At 34.3% G+C, this 17,659-nt stretch overlaps 2 protein-coding genes across 3 annotated transcripts; one reads left to right on the forward strand and one right to left on the reverse strand.

The window, feature by feature from the left end:
• Positions 1 to 366: 366 nt before the first annotated feature.
• On the reverse strand, positions 367 to 3,823 carry LOC131004713 (serine/threonine-protein kinase SRK2E). The gene is made up of 9 exons (XM_057931440.1): positions 2,826 to 3,823; positions 2,450 to 2,524; positions 2,273 to 2,374; positions 2,121 to 2,174; positions 1,922 to 2,014; positions 1,679 to 1,771; positions 1,112 to 1,216; positions 936 to 1,034; positions 367 to 864 (listed from the first exon to the last, which is right to left on the reverse strand). The coding sequence occupies exons 1-9, from the start codon at positions 3,006 to 3,008 to the stop codon at positions 571 to 573; spliced, it is 1,098 nt and encodes a 365-aa protein (XP_057787423.1). The 5' UTR covers positions 3,009 to 3,823; the 3' UTR covers positions 367 to 570.
• Positions 3,824 to 8,924: 5,101 nt separating this feature from the next.
• LOC131004714 (pentatricopeptide repeat-containing protein OTP51, chloroplastic) lies at positions 8,925 to 14,548 on the forward strand. Of its 2 annotated transcripts, none has more exons than XM_057931442.1 (3): positions 8,925 to 9,571; positions 10,052 to 11,918; positions 14,333 to 14,548. In XM_057931442.1, the coding sequence occupies exons 1-3, from the start codon at positions 9,047 to 9,049 to the stop codon at positions 14,338 to 14,340; spliced, it is 2,400 nt and encodes a 799-aa protein (XP_057787425.1). In that variant the 5' UTR covers positions 8,925 to 9,046; the 3' UTR covers positions 14,341 to 14,548. The 2 variants fall into 2 exon arrangements, with proteins under 2 accessions (XP_057787425.1, XP_057787424.1); XM_057931441.1 differs by lacking the exon at positions 14,333 to 14,548 and adding an exon at positions 12,437 to 12,918.
• Positions 14,549 to 17,659: the final 3,111 nt, after the last annotated feature.

Consider the following 17,659-nt stretch of genomic DNA (forward strand, 5'->3'; position numbering starts at 1 on the left):
CTTTTCATTTAAAGATGTTTCTTTATCATCTCGATCTTCACTAAATGCCAGGTAGATAACCCCCTTCTGTATGTGTGTATTCAAAGTGTCTAGCGTTTCTACAAGTTCACTCATCATTTAAGTAGAATATCTATGAAGAAATTTTAAATCAGAGCAGCTAAGATTGAGAGGATAGTTGGGCCTTTTGAATGGTAAATGCTAATTAAATGTGTAGATATTCGATTTAATATTTTTTTAGTTATTGTTAGCCTTGTTGATTGGAGCATTTAGTTTAATATCATTGAAAAGTATAGTTAGAGCTTGGTAAAAATAAATTAAATGCACTTCTAAAGAATCAATCATTCCGAAATACGCTCAAGTAAAGAATTCAACAACAATAAATTCTATAAAAATACTAAATTCCAGCAGTAAAGACAGTGGTAAGATTGAAACACAGCAAACAAACAGTTGATTTGGAAATCATCAAACTACAGAATGCTATGCTATTTGTAGAGAAGATAACAAACTTTCTTTGCTTGCAGGCTTAAAAGCAATGGAGCTGGAAACAGAGCATCCTTCTTGTAACACAAGTCACATAGCATAGACTATTTCTCCACTGCTATCGATGTCAAGGTCCGGGTCGCTTTCAAGATCCTCGTCCATGTCGTCGTCAATGTCGAGGCTCCCCGTGAGATACTGGTTCAGACTGTTGGTTCCAGCAGGCGGGATGGTAGCCTCGGTTATTATCTGCATAATCTCACTATCACTCTGCATGGGTTGTTCTGGTTCTTCAAACTGATTGTTTGCCATGTTGTTGTCCATGAGATCCGTCGGGAGGTTCTTTAGAAACCATTCGTGGTTCTTTATCTCCGGGATTGAAATCCTCTGTCGACACAACATATGTTTATCATGTCCAATCACGACAAACATGAACACGAAGCTGATTGACTACTGACCTTTGCAGGGTCCGCCACGAAGATCCTTGAGATCAGATGACGGCATTCTGGAGATATATGAACATAGTCCGGGATGGAGTACTGAACGTTCAAGATCCGCTGCCAAACATGCCAACGCCCAATGAGGAAACGACGAATCACAAAGGGAGTTAGGAGGATCCATTGTCAACAGGTACCTGTATAGTCTTTCTGAAGTTTTTGGGTTCCTCGGGGTCCTCGAATGGATATGCACCAACCAACATGACATATAGAGTTACTCCACAAGACCAGACATCTGCGATCTATATAAATTAAACAACACATAGAATATCTCGTTAGTTGCTTTTGAACTGTGTGACAAGATATTAGGAATAACAATTGAAATTGCACAAATGTCGGTTGACTTATGACTCAGCTCAGCTACTATTATTTGACCCCAACCTTCCTCTTAGAGCAACATGTCATTGCATAATGTATTTTATTTCCTCTTTGGGAATCTTTCTAGACCCATCTTGAGATCTTTACTGGAACTACTTACTACCTAACTGATTTCTTTATTTCACTTGGTCAACTCTATTTTGGAACAACAATGTTTAGGTTGGCTTTCCCCTTTTGCTACCCTTTGGACTCTTTTGGGGAACATAAAACTCGTTTGAAGGTATAAAATAATGGGAAAAGGGAAACTTTGAGCTCAGCTTGCGTAGAAAATGCATAGCAAAACAGTCAAATAAATCGGATGGGATCATAACAAACTAACTACTCACCTTTCCGTCGTATTCCTTTTTAAGCAACACTTCTGGGGCAATATATGCAGGGGTACCAACTGTTGACTTTGGCTGTGAATGAAGCACCGACGACTAAAACAGCCGAGCAATGTCTCATTAGATATAAATAATGAATACATATAATGTTCCACCAAAAAAAGGCCATAAGTTAATGAAAGTGAGCAAACCAGCAGAAAAAGAGTATGAAAACTCCAAAACTGGAACAACGTAGTGGATATATACCTTTGAGTACCCAAAATCACAGATTTTCAGCCGAGGAGCTGGGCTTCCATCGAGTAACGTATTCTCCAACTTCAAATCACGGTGGCAAATTTGCTTCATAAATACATAAAAAAGTAAGACTATTGAGAAATATGCTCTCAAGTTTAGGAGGGTAAAACACACACACAAAGAGATAGAGAGAAACAGATTGATCAAGTACCATAGCATGGCAGTAGCTGACACCTGATATGAGTTGCTGGAAGAAAAACCTTGCCTATATACCGAAAAGAGATGTACCGTTAACAAAATATTAAAACTTTAACTTCCAACCAAATCAAGAAAATGTCAATACGTCGGTATATCAGAAGGCACCTCATCCTCACTGAATCTCCCTGCATTGCATATCCGTTCAAAGAGTTCTCCTCCAGATGCATATTCCATCACAATTGCCAAATGTGTCGGTGTCAGTATAACCTGAAATAGAAATTATAAGCAGAGAGTTATCATCAAAGCGTAAAACATACCAGGAATAAAGAAATGGATACTTACCTCTTTAAATCTGACGATATTGGGGTGTCTGAGAGACCTATGGTTGATAATTTCTCGCTGCACATTTTCATCAATCTATCCACATGAAAGCAAGAATCACAAAAGTGTTAGTTATATACAGTCGGCTAAAAGCTTCAACAGTGGGGCCAACATATTGCCCTATCTCTTCACTTACAAACTACCATCAAAATCATTGCAATACTCATTTCTGAACACCAATCTTTGCGATTATTTCCGGTATAAATTGATTAAACAAACAACACAACACAAAACCTAAATAAACAGTGCCTTAGCACTTCAATCCTCCTCCCAGCTACAGCTACAAAATAAATCCATTGATCATCAGCAGCAAAGAAGAAGAGCAACCAAAAGTTACCTTCTCGCCCCTCTCGATGTACTTAACAGCAACAAGCTCGCCCGTCTGGCGATCTCTCATGAGCCGAGCCACCCCGAAATTACCCGAGCCGATATCCCTAACCAGCTCATACCTATCGCTATCATGCATGATCGGCATGTCCATCCCCGGCGGCCCGCCACCCGTGACCGGCGGTCGATCCATCCCGAAATTATCTTCCCCCGCCCTTAATTGCCCGAAACAGAAGGCACGATCGCCGCAATCAAGCAGCTCCCATCAAGTCCCTCGAAAACCCAATAAAATAAGCCGGGAAAATTCCCCAAAACAGAAAAGGGCAACCGACGTGGCGCGAGATGAATCACGGAAGGGCGAGGGAGTTCAGGTGAGTAAAGATAGAGATAGGTCTGCAGCATGCCCTCGTGAAGAACTCACTTACCCGCAACACCTCACCACCAATAATTTGACCATAGGTTTCCTCCTTTTTTGTATCGGATTTCCATGATCGTAGTGCGTCACTTTATTGGCGTTAAAATAAAGTGGAATCAGTTGAGAGAGCTTATTATTTATATACTACTCCACTACTTTATACGTGAATCAGTGTGTGTGTGTGTGTGCGTTATCTCTAGAGAGAGAGATAAGAGAGAGAGAGAGAGAGAGTGCTCGTGAAGTGAAACTGCTTTTTAGTTTGTGCAAAAATGACAGTTGGTTCTCTTCTTTCCACTTCCCCAGAGCGGCAGAGAGAGAGGGGTGAGGCCCAGAGATTTTTCGGATTATTTTATTATTCTTTTCTTTTTTCTTTTTTCAGAAAAAGAGGCTATGCGGTGCTGGCGTCGAAATGACGGAACTAGCCCCCGGGAATTTTTTATTGGCGACACGTGTGATGAGCTGGTTGCGCCGAGATGGATCTGTTCTGGGCTCGCTTCTATTTTGGGCCTACAATTTTCACCTACCTAGACTTTGATCAAATACAAATGTTAATTTTTTTTTTCAAATTTAGGGTAGTATTAGTTTGATAAAAACAAAATAAAATTTTTGAAACTTATATTTTTGATGGGTAAAATTCAATATTATAATTAGTTAATAAGTCAAACTAAACTTACTTAAATAAGTATAATTTAAAGATGGAGTAAAAGAAAGTTGAATGTGCCAATAGGGCTGCGTTTACTTTGATAGATAAATTTTATCCATGAAAAAATATGAATAACAAAAATTTATGTCTTAAAATATTTCCTTTCTTTTTCAACATTTGACACAAAAGAGATGTTCACCATTTTTCCTTCCTTATTTTCACTTCAAGGATGGATAATATTATTCACTCATAAAACATTTGACACAAAAGAGATGTTCACCATTATCCATCCTTGAAGTGAAAATGAGGAGGAAAAAATGATGATCATCTTTTTTGTGTCAAATGTTGGAAAAGAAAGAAGACATTTCAAAGTATAAATTTTTCTAATCTTTCATTTTTCATGGATAAATTTATCCATCAAAGTAAAGGCAGACTAAATGGAAATTACGTGTGAAACTAAAGAATGGAGAATAAGTATAACCTGTGATGAATGATACCCGATGTTGCCCCTAACCTAATTACACAATGCTTTATTTAACCAACTCGTCGGAATCATAAACTCTCATATAAAACTGAATAATTGAAGCGCTCTATTATGGATTAACATAATTACAGATATAATCCATGTATTTGTTACCCATAATATTCAAATAGTGAAGATATTCTACATTAATAAAGAGTTTTAAGTATTGATCTTAATTGTCCTTTTTCTCCAAAAAAAAAAAAAGGAAAAAAGAACGACATCTATTCATACATACTTGAAACTCATGCATTATTATATGATGAAGTAAAACATAACTCCAACAAAAGATGTTATGCACAGAAGATACAAGAGCCCATCGATCAACAAGAAGAGAGGATTTTCGATTTTTCAATGTACGAATCATCTCAATTATAGGAATTAGAATTTAGTCTGTCCATAGATCTATTGTGAATGGGTAATTCTAGTTTCTATTTATTTTTTATATATATAATTTGATCCAATAAATACATATAAATATATAATGGTACCCTTTTTCAATTCGTTACAATTTATGGTTAATGTGTTGCTTCTTTTCGGGATAAGATCTGCGTATATGTGTGTCTGAATTGCATACGCATTTGCAGTCGTGCCAATTCAAATCTAAAAAGTTAATAACATAAAATTGTTTGGACGTATCTAAAATTTACCAAAAATAGATTACCAAATATAGAATACACTCATACAGGGTATATAATTGAATCCAAATCTATTTCGGAAAGCTAAATACTAAAAAAAATGTACAATTATTTGAAGACGTTATTACCAAGTAGTCTAAAATACATACAAACGAAAGAATGCTACAAGAAAGTTTAGAAAACATTGGAACAAATTAAAGACCGGTTTTCAAGTGTGAAATATCTTGGGAAATATAAAATGGAAATATAAAAATTTCATAGGGAAAGATCATGAAATTCTTTATTCCCCGTTTAAATTTACAATATCAAGAAATCAGAGCTAAAAGTTCTCATTTTAATCACTACATCTTAAAAAATAATAACAAAATTGATTTATTAACAAATGAACCACCATACTAGTTATCACCTCTCCTACTGCATGAAAAATATAATCAAGAACTGCTTTACGGCATGCGCATGCGAAATAGAACCAATATTACTAAGGAAAGATTTTGTCTTTTTATTAAAAAAGGAGTAAAAGAGGGTTTATTGTTGCACTGCTAGCGTATGCATAGCATCGTTATTTTTTTAGGTTACGTATAGATTTTAATTATTTGTATTCAATGAATCTCGTTATTGATGAAAACATGACCTAGTCGTAGAAGAGATCTATTGTTTGTATAGCTTAATGTTTTGCTGAAAAAGTAACATATATGACATGGATTATAAGACCATATTGGTTGCAATAGTCCATATAATATACAATTAAAGATGCTTACATATAATATGTTGGATAGCGTAATTAACCAAAAAAAAAAAGTACTATAATTTGGATAGATACTGCTATTTTTAACATCATTTTATTCATTAAATATGCGTATCCGTTTTAACATGGCAACTGCTTAACATTAACGGTAATTACTTATGAGTTACTCCGATAGAAGGGATATATACAAGTATAACCAAGCAGCACATCATATAGTTATAGCCAGGAGCTCGAGAGCTATGTATTTTAAAATCCGACCCCATATTTGATAATTGAGACTTATTTTAATAATAAATAAATTAAATTTGAGCTTAGTAGTATTCACGAACCGCGTTGGTTCGGTTTGATTGCAATCCAATTCCAATCGACCATTAGTATTTCTACATGATACGTGCACGGATACTATTATATGCTTAAGTAACTATTTTTTTATGATAAAAAATTATGTAACTTAAAATACAATCCACCGAAGAATGGTATAATTAGTGGTTGTGTTAGTAAGGGTAAAATTTAAAGCATAAATTAAATAGTTACCTAATATCTCCATCCATCGACAATATATTATTTAATTTATTTTGGTTCAATATAAGTTTTAATAAATGTTTTTTAAATATAAATAAACGATTGTGGTTGAATTGAATGTGAGATCATGTAAAAATGAGTGATTGTAGTTAAAAAGAGAAAGTGAAATTATGTTCAAAAAAGAAAAGTACTACTCCCTCCATCCCTGAAATAAATTCTTATTTTTTCTTTTTGGGACGTCCCCCAAATAAGTTCATCTTTCTTTGTTTCCATTTTTGGACAACTACCCCACCACTAATAATACTTTATTTATTCTTACTTTTCACTTTTTCACCACTCTCAATACCAATTATAACACTTTTTCACATTTTCATCACTCACAATACTAATTATAACGTATTTTTCTCCACTATCAATACATTTTACCACTTTTTCTTAAAACTCGCGCCGTCCCCAAAGATGAACTTATTTTGGGGACAGAGAGAGTATATTTTTCAGTAGCATTTGGTTTGAGTAATAAAACATGATTGATAAAATAATTCATCTTAATCATGTGCTTGGTTTACATGATTATACTCGTAATTGATCACTTAGTTTGCATCTAATTACTCAAATGAGTAATTATTTATCACTTCAAATTGAATAAATTATTTAACCACTCATCCATTAAATCAAATGTTTCTTTTGTAAACATTAAATTAAATAATTATTATATACTCTTGGTGAATATGGTAGTATAAATTAAATATGGGAATGGGATTGTGAAGTGTAAACTATATAGATTGTCAATAGAATCAATCCCCTTTTAATGAGAAGTGAAATAAGCCGTTATTGGGCTTTGATGAGTTGGGAGTTCTCTGGGATTGGGCCTAACACCAAGCTCTCTCTGGTACATCTTTAGTAATTTTGACATCAATTTAAACATGGAAATATTCAAAGACCCCTTTCGTTTGGTTGATTTTCTTTTGTTTTTGTTTTAACAAACTAGTAATTAAAATTATAATAATAAAATATTATACATGTGTTGATAAAAACATTGTTAGAAGACAAATAAATTGGGGCCTTAGTGCATAAATACATATGCATGGCCCTATAATTTTAAGGATTTTTTAATAATAAGGGAAACTCAGTCGTTATTCAAAGTGCGCATTATATGTTTAATAATTTAAAATTTATATAATATATAAAAGAGGAGTTTTTTCCCTCTCTTTTTCTCTCTCTTCTTCCACCAAAAATTTCACTATTTTATTTTTACTTTTTTATATTGTAATTATTTTCTAAACGTCACCAAATTTGATCATGAAAAAATAATTAATATATATCTTAAATTTAATATAGTATAAAAATCATAAAAAATGAATAAGTTATGAAAATATTAAAATATTTTATTTTCTTTGTCTTTACTAAAAAATTTATAACTTTTTATTTGCGTATGTATAAAAATATTTATTATGATGAATAATATATACATAGCGCAAATTTTCATTAACGAATAATTTTTAAATTTATTTAATAACTTTAATTATCATTACACTTTGTATAAATTGAATATTTGTATTTTTAAATTCAGAATTTTATTAAGTAATTGATGTGAACTATTATATTTTATTAAAATATATTTTGTATTTGTTTATATTTAATTTTTTTATTGTTTAAATTTATTTATTTATTTAAATTTATCATTTAATTTCGATATCCGTCGTGCATCGCACGAATGGGCATATGCTAGTTTTATATTTTATATGCAACATTGCATGATTATAGATTATAGGCATCGTAATCCAAAAACAAAATATAAATAACACTTTTATTGTAATTAAGTTGTGAAGACTTTCTTTTTTATATAAATTAATAATATTAAATAAACAAAATTTAAATATCATGTCTCATGGAACTCAAACTCAAGACCTTTGACCAATACACATACTGAGTTGTGAAGACTTATTGATGAAGTGAATAAAATAAAATAAAATATAAAAACTTTTGGCCTTAAACATTAATTTCTTACAATTTGGCCAACACACATGCTGAGTTGTGAAAACTTATTGATGAAGTGAGTAAAATAAAATTAAATATAAATAACACTCATTGTCATTAAATTATGAAGACTTTATATATATATATATAAAGTCTTGACTTTGCCCCGATAAAAAAAATATATATATATATATATATATATATATTAATAATATTAAATAAAAAAATTTAAAAATTGCATCATAGAAGACTCGAACTCAATACTTTTAATTTTAGACATTAACTTCTTACTGCTTAGCCGAGACACGTATTAAATTGTGATGACATATTGATGAAGTGAATGTCTTAAGTTCAATTTTTGTTAATAAATTTTTAAAAATATAATTATAGAGTTTAAGAAAGCTCTAGAAACTAGAATGCATCTTTTTAAAGTTACATGAACAAATAAAAATGCTAGAAAATAAAGAGGTGTACAAAGTTTTTAGAAAATGTGAAAAAACAAACAAAATAAATCAGTAAATTGAAACTCAAAGTAAAATTTTAAAAATAGCATATATGACCTTCCTTGAAAAAGATTGAAAATATTAAAAGAAATTTATGAAATGTGAAAGAAATCTGAAACTTAATTAAATAAATAGAAATGATTTAATCAATGGAAAATGAGTAGTATTATCCATTCGATATCAACCAGAAAGAATAACAGTTTCACAGTCGGAGCCACCACTTTCCCGCACCGGCGAGCGGTTGCTGTTGCCTTACTCCGCCCCAGCAATGCTTCTGAGTTTCCATTGCATCACTCACCAAATTACACCTTCACGTACCCTCAGATCCTTCTCCCACCACCACCGCCTCCCCGCTCTCTCCCTCCCCTCGAAACCCTACCGGCGATTCCCCCTTCCAATTATCGTCTCCTCATCCGTATCCGCCGGAGCTACAGTATCCGGCATCTCAGAAGAGGAAAAAGCAAATGATTATGACATCTCGGAAGAGGGAAAAGGAGATGATTACCACTTTTATGGAGAGAAACGGGAGGAAAGTTTCGATATCGATGGCTCGTTTGAGTTGGCTGAGTTGAAGCGGTTTCGGTCTCCGGTTGTGGAGGTAAAGGAGCTGGAGGAGCTGCCGGAGCAGTGGCGGAGGTCGCGATTGGCGTGGCTGTGCAAGGAGCTTCCGGCGCATAGGTTGCCTACGTTCATTCGGGTGCTCAATGCGCAGAGGAAGTGGATTAGGCAGGACGATTGCACTTATATTGCCGTCCACTGCATGCGTATACGTGAAAACGAGTCAGCATTCAGGGTAAATTTATCTACGCCCTTATCAATTGAAAATTTTAATTGGTTTGATTAATTTGTGATGATTAGTTTCCTATCTTTGCTTAGACTCTTTGAAGCTTACACACTGATGAAAACTGGTAATAGTTATGTTCGAATGTCCATGTAATTGTTGCAGCTGGTTTATAACAGAGGTTTAATGTATAATTTGCTCCTAGTAGCTGTGGACTAACTTAAGTTATTGATATGGATCAAATATCACTAATTGAAGTTTAGAAAATGCTGAATTGATGTGATTCCTTTTGTTATCTGCATTATCTTATGTATGCATGCTGCCTGTATCTAATTCACCTTTTTGTTGGTACATTTTACATGTTTGACGATCTTCTCGTTTAAAGCGTGATATGCAGAGTAGTAATTCTTGCTCGTAGAGAGGGTCTATAGTGTAGGGAAGTCCTAGATTATGTGTGATTCTCGCTGACAGTGTGTGATTCTCATGGTTTAGGTGTACAAATGGACGATGCAGCAGCATTGGTTTCAATTTGATTTTGCCCTTGTAACCAAATTAGCTGATTACATGGGAAAGGAGCGAAAATACTTGAAATGTCGTGAACTGTATAACGATATAATTAACCAAGGTCTAGTTCCTAATGAATCCACATTTCATATTCTGATTGTTGCCTACCTTAGTTCATCTGGTCCAAGTTGTCTAGAGGAAGCATGTAGCATTTACAATCAAATGATTCACTTGGGAAATTACAAGCCTCGACTAAGCTTGCACAACTCTCTATTTAGAGCTCTTGTGAGCAAAGCTGGAGGCTCTTGTAAACATCATCTTAAACAAGCGGAGTTTATTTTTCACAATCTGACAATGTCTGGATTAAAAGTACATAATGATATTTATGGTGGGCTTATCTGGCTCCATAGTTATCAAGACGTAATAGATAAAGAAAGAATTGTGTCATTAAGAAAGGAGATGAAATCAGCGGGTATTGAAGAGAGTACAGAAGTGCTCGTGTCAGTGTTACGAGCTTGTGCTAAGCATGGTGATCTTGCAGCAGCTGAAAGTATTTGGACAAATATTCTTTCTTCCCATAGTAAACCTCCACCTCAAGCATTTGTGTATCTAATGGAGGTCTATTCAAGGGTCGGGAAACCGATTGGATCCCTTAAAATATTCAGGGTTATGCAGGAACTGTGTTCACCAAATGTTGTGTCATACTACAAAATCATTGAGATATTGTGTAAAGCTCAAGAGATAGAGCTTGCAGAGTCACTTATGGTAGAGTTCATAAATAGTGACATAAAATCCTTGACGCGGTCTTTTATAGATATGATGACTATGTATTCCAATTTAAGCTTGCACGATAAAGTGGAATCCACTTTCTTCCGGTGCCTGGAAGAATGTCATCCCAATCAGACTGTTTATAATCTGTACTTGGATTCTTTGGTGCAAACTGGCAGTCTTGATAAGGCAGAACAGATCTTCAGCCAAATGCATGCTGATGAGGCAATTGGTGTGGATGCTAAATCATGCAACAACATCTTGAGGGGCTATCTAACCTATGAGCATCATGCTAAGGCAAGAAAGATATATGATTTCATGTGTCAAAAGAAATATGAAATTGAATCTTCCTTGATGGAGAAGCTAGAATACGTCGAGAGATTTAGTATGAAGGAAGCCAAAAGATCATCAAGCTTGAAGCTCAGCCAAGAGCAGAGAGAAATTCTGATAGGTCTACTGTTGGGTGGTTTAAGGCTTAAATTGGATGAGGAGAAAAGGAGTTACGCGATTGATTTTGTGTTTAGGGAGGACAACAAGATCCATTACTTTCTGAGAAGACATATACACAACCGATTTCATGAATGGTTAGCTCAAAAAGTGCAGATTGATGACAATAATGGTGATATTCCATGTCAGTTTACAACCATACCCCACTCTTGTTTTCAGTTGTATGCCGACCAGTTCTGGCCTCAAGGCCTACCTGTGATTCCTAAGCTAATCCACAGGTGGCTAACACCTCGTGTTCTTGCATATTGGTATATGTATGGGGGCTACAAGACTTCATCCGGTGATATTTTGTTGAAGCTGAAGTTCGATAAAGAGGATGTTACGAGGATTGCCAAAACAATCAAGGCAAAGTCATTGAATTGCCGTGTCAAAAGAAGAGGGAGAGTTTTCTGGATGGGTTTTCTTGGAACTGATGCCGCTGAATTTTGGAAACTAACCGAACCCTTTGTGCTTGCAGATCTGAGAGATTCTCTTGAAGCAAATGTTGAGTCTCTAGATGGGAGGTCAGGGCTCAACAACGTAAGTTTTAGTAGCGATTCAGATACTGATGGAAACACTTCAGATCATAGCAATGATGAAGGTACACATAATATCCTATAACGAGGTGGATTTTTTGTGTCGACTTGTGTTTGTTCAAACCTATGTTTTAGATTTGGGTGCCATATTTGATCCTCCTGTCTGATAACATGATGCAGTGTTAAGAATTTTTTTGTCGTGAAGAGGAGTAATTTGGTAGGAAGTTCTATAGTTGTACATAATGGTAGAGAGGTACTTCGGCGTGAGCCAAATTGTTATGATATTGAACTAATATTTAACTATTTTCATGTGTTCCTGGTACACTTATGTCCTAGCTTTGGATAAACTTACATGTTATTAACTTTAATAAGAATTTCCTTAACTAAGGTCTGCAAATCCATGGCTATTCAGGACTGATATTCATAACTTATCAGTTTAGCTTGAAAGACTAAAGTGAAACTCTTCCGTGTTCAACGCTAAATTTGTGGACAGAGATCATCCAAGCTGCTTTTTTCTTTTCAGTTGACATCTAATGATGAATTAAGCTGACATTTTTGTACTTGTACCTGTGTAAATATTCAGGACATGCAACTATTTACTGATCATCTTGTGGTTTATGAGCGTGAAAATGGTCTGCCCAAGATAGCAATATATCGCCTTCCAAGTTGCTCTTCAATGACTCAGTAGTTTTATTCAGATTGACAAGAGCCATATCCATCTCAGCAACTGCCAACTCTAAGTTCTCAATTTTGATCCTTGCTTCCACCAATTCCTTCTCCATGGAATTTCTTGCATCATAGGCATCTTGAGAAATAGATAAGAGCTCAGCGTTTTCTTGGGATAGTGAATTTATTCTCTGATTTTCATTTCTGAGATACAATTCACGAGCAGATATTTTGGCTAGCTCCGCAGCAGCTTCTTCCAGTTCAAGCGACTTTAATTCAAGATCTTTTTCCAATGCCCTCAAAGAAGCAAGCAGATCATCTTTATCGTCTTTCTCATCTTTACTGTTAGATGCAGATTCCTGCAGCAAAGCCATATCAAACAACAGCCCCTAGAGAATATCATCCTTTCTCAACAACTCTGTGTGAAGACTGAGAATTTCAGAATCCAATTCTTTAGAAAGATTCTCCACATTTTGGAACTGGTTGACGAATATGCACCGGCCGTAAACGATGCCCGACGGACAATCCGCCTCTAAAACTATGGTTATTGAAAGTATTCATAGGTTCACAAAGACCAAAGAAAATAGTGTTTCCATTTGGGCATGTGTAGATCTGTTCTTCAAATTTGGTATCTGAGTGGAGGAGAGAGGGAGGAGGGGGGGAGAAGTGGGCTTTCAAACCTGGGCTTTCAATCGGCGCCGGGAATCGAGTGGAGGAGAGAGAGAGAGAGAGGGAGGGGGGGGGGGGGGGAAGTGGCAGCGGTGGGGGATGGGGGAAGGGGAAGAGTCGACTCGGCCCTCAAGCTAGCGCCGCCTGAGCTCGCTCGCCGCCTCTGAGATACCGGCGGAGTTGACGCTGCTCTTCGGCTTGTGCCGTCTCCTGGAATCCACCGTCCCGAGAATCTGGGCGGTTGTGGCGGTGAGAGAGAGGGGTAGAGCCAGACGGGGGAGAGGGGGAAGGGGGAAGAGAGAGAGAGAGTGACGTGGGAGGGGGAGAGTGACGTATGAGGGGAAGGGTGGGTGTGATTTGCCACGTATAGAGTGATTTGGCATGAATAACGCCACATAGGAAAATTCCTACTCTGGATTTAGCCGGAAAACTCGTCATGGGAAAATTAGGAAAAATTGAAAGTTTGATGTTTTTTGTGGGAAGTTCAAAGATTGAGGGAAAAAACGCAAAATGACTATAGTTTAAGGATTTAGAGCGAATTAACCCATAAATTAATTGATACAGTGTTACTTTTAGGGGTTCAAGATTTTAAATACCAATTTTTAAAAATGATATATATTTTTAGCCCCTCTTTAAAACTAACTCTTTTGTATATCAAAATGAATTAAAAGACTAAAATATCATTTACGGTTTCCACCACTTTAATTTTCGCGCAACATGACCTGTTCCCACGATGGACACGGTCGTGGGCACAATGGTGTCCACCCACGATCGTGCCTATCGTGGACACGATCATGCCCATCGTGTCCACGATCGTCTCCACCATCGTGGACACGTGTAATGTTACGCGAAAATTAAAGTGATGGGGACCGTAAAGAGTACTTTAATCTTTTATTTCATTTTAGTATATAAAAAAGTTAGTTTTAAAGAGGGGTTAAAAAACATATCACTTTTAAAAATTAATTTTTTTTTTATAAGTTCCCTCTTTTACTTTTATCAATCTTTGCTGCTTTTTAATAGTAAACGTTCTTTGATTAAATATTATTTGACGATAGAAGATTCTAGGATATTTGCCAACCAAAATGTGGATAGAAATGGAGGTGTATAACATCACTAAAATGTTGTAGTTTCATGTGGCAAACAGCGCATTGATGGGCACGTCCAACCCAAGAGAGCTAATGATGGCTATGTTTTGTTGTTCACGCTCACGCTTATGGATTCCTTTAGTATGTGCTTGCGATAATGGACACGAGTTTTTACAATTTTATTTCAAAAGTTTTAACATGACATCAACACCAACTTGGATTCAACTTTTGTCTATTTCAATTTGCTATTCAATACTTAAATGAATGAAATTGAATCACTTATGATTTTCTTGGAAGACGATTATAATACTCATCCTAGATAAGGAAATACTCCCCCGTACCAATAAAAGTGGCCATATTTCCATTTTAGTTTGTCCAACTAAAAAGTGGTCACTTTCCTAAAATAGAAATATTTAATGCTTAATTAAATTTAACTAAAATTTCTAATTAAATTTAAATTCTCTTTTAAATTAATACACACACACAAAACATACAGCCGCTCCCCCAACATAGCCCGGCGCCCCCGTCTCTCTTCTTCTCAGGCGGACGACAGCAGCGCCAGCCGCCTCCTCGCCCCGCCGCCTCTCGCCCCTCAACCTCACCCCCCATCTCTCTTTTCTCCGGCCCCGATTTATTTCCCCTTCTCTCTTTTTCTCCGGTTTGGGTTCCTTGAGTTTGGAGTAATTTTTTAGCCACCTCCTCAATAAACACACTTTCTTAGCAATTTTTCGTTGTAGACCTTTTAATTAAAAATATCTCGATTTAATAATAAATTTCAATGAAATACCTAATTTATATTTAGTTTTGAGCATTGCTTATGTAGTCAAAATTTGAATTTATAGACAATTTTTTATAAATTACATAAATAAATAAATAAATAAAAATTGCGCAACAGAGGATTCGAACCTAAGACCTCAGGTCTTGGGAATTTATAGACATTTTTGTTACAAGTGTGATATAGTTCAAGTATTTAAATACAAAAGTAGGTTAGAATGTATGTTTTTCAATGATATTTGAATTGATTTGAAAAAGAAATGATTGTATAATTTAATCTGAATAACAAATCCTTACAATCAAAAATACCAAGTGACAAAATAAAAAGTAGCTCAGCGATGTTCTCTCCGAGGATAACTCCTAATAATATGCTTCTTCTTTGAGTCAAAAAAAAAATGATCATTTCATACTTTCTCCCATTCCGTCATACTACTAGTCTTTTGTAATTCTGCATTGGGAATTAATTGCCATTCGGAGTTTCACAAGAAATTTATCACAATTTTATTATTATTATTATTATTATTATTATTATTATTATTATTATTATTATTATTATTATTATTATTATTATTATTATTATTATTATTTGTTTATGAAAAATTTTGTCCATTTCATTTAGAATAGTGGATTTGACACACAATTTCACTCACATTTGAAATGAGACATTTACTCCATTGATAATTTTACACATATTTCATTAAAACATGTGTAGTCCATAATATGATAATTTTTTTTGTGAATGTAAGGAACATTATTGCCAACATCCAATCAATGATTTTAGATATTTTGTCTCTCATTTGAAAATAATATGTTAGCATTAGTATATGCCACCCTAATTTTAAGAATTACGAACCAGCAAAAATGTATGAATTTTATGTATAACACGTACGAATTTACTGTATAAAGGCATGAATTGCAAAAATAAATTTTTTGCTACCTTTGGGATTCAAACTCAGGATCATGAATTCATCCAACAGTGTGATGAATTAACCGTAGATATTGATGATCTAAGGGCTGAAAATGGTTCGTATTTTATATTTTAATAAGCGTTCTTATTTTAGCCTTCCCCTATATATATATATATATATATATATATATATATATATATATATATATATATATAGGGAGAGGTTCAAATAAGAACCACTAATAAAATAAGAACAGAGAACCATTTTAAGTCATTCGATCATCAAGATCTACGATGGATGCATCATCTTGGTGGATGGATGCAGATGCTGGGTTCGAATCCTGAAGGGAGCAAAAACAATATTTTTTTTTTGGATGCATTAAATTTAATAGCGGATGCATTAATTTGTATAGCAGATGCAGTAATTTTATTGGTTCTTATGTTCTCACGATAATTGTGGTTCTCACTATAACCGCACCATATATATATATATAGGGGTGCACTTCAGTGAGATCCCTTATTTTTCGTGAGACACTAAGTACAATGAATAAGACATATATACTGATGAACAATGCAGTATATGTTAATGAATAATGAAATTTAAAATATTTCGGTCCCTCCAAGATTCGAACCCTGAGAAAAAATATTCGCCCTCTAGATACAATATCAGTCACATGATTGATAATATAAACGCACGAGATCATGTCTAAGATCTCACTAAAAATAGGGAGTCTCATTTGAGCGCTCCCCTATATATATAGGAGGGGATCCATAGAGAATTATATTTTTCGAGAGAATGGAGAATAACGAATAAATCTATAAATTTTACGAACAAATCAACATAATTAATGAACAGATGAATTCAGTAAATATAGTGAAAATCTCGCTCCTATCAGGATTCGAACTCGGGCCAAAATCTTATTCATACGCTACATTGATTTATTCATCGAAATTATAAACTTATTCGTTATTTTTTCACGCATTCTCTATTCTCAAAATATTTATCATTCTCTATGGATCTTCTCCATATATATATATATATATATATATATATATATATATATTTACATATATAGAATTAAGAATAAATCTCGTGTTCAGATTTTGATGAACATATCAATAATTCTGATGAATATGTCAGTAATTTTTTATGAACGGACGTATTTGTTGAAAAGATGTACTCCAGGATTCGATCCTCAAACGTCCCCAAACGTTCAATAAAATTATTGTTATGTTCATAAGAAATTATTGACATGTTCAATGTTTCTAACTTTCATAGACCCTATATATATATATATATATAAGAAAAAAAAAATCTTACATAGTATGTAAAATTCAATTTGATTCTTTTATCACCGTAAGATCAACAATTATCATTAAAGATGCCTTACTGTACTTGTAAAAATTCATTATACTATATATAATTAATAATGTAATGAAAAATGTAAATTATACAATAATTAATTGTCCAAATTGATCATTAACCAATATATTAAATTAAACAAGATAAAACGTCCAAGTCACCAAGTAGTCTATCTGAATAAGAATAGTCAAAATTTTGATTGATTAGCAATATAATTAACAAAGTATTATACTCAGAGTCAGTGCAATATACTCAGACACAATTTCCATCCACACTCTATAATTAAGTTCGTTTATTTAAGTATACTGAGAAATACATCTATTCAAATTAAAGAATCTTAAT

The sequence above is a fragment of the Salvia miltiorrhiza genome, unplaced genomic scaffold (assembly GCF_028751815.1).
Source record: "Salvia miltiorrhiza cultivar Shanhuang (shh) unplaced genomic scaffold, IMPLAD_Smil_shh original_scaffold_455, whole genome shotgun sequence".
NCBI lineage: Eukaryota > Viridiplantae > Streptophyta > Magnoliopsida > Lamiales > Lamiaceae > Salvia > Salvia miltiorrhiza.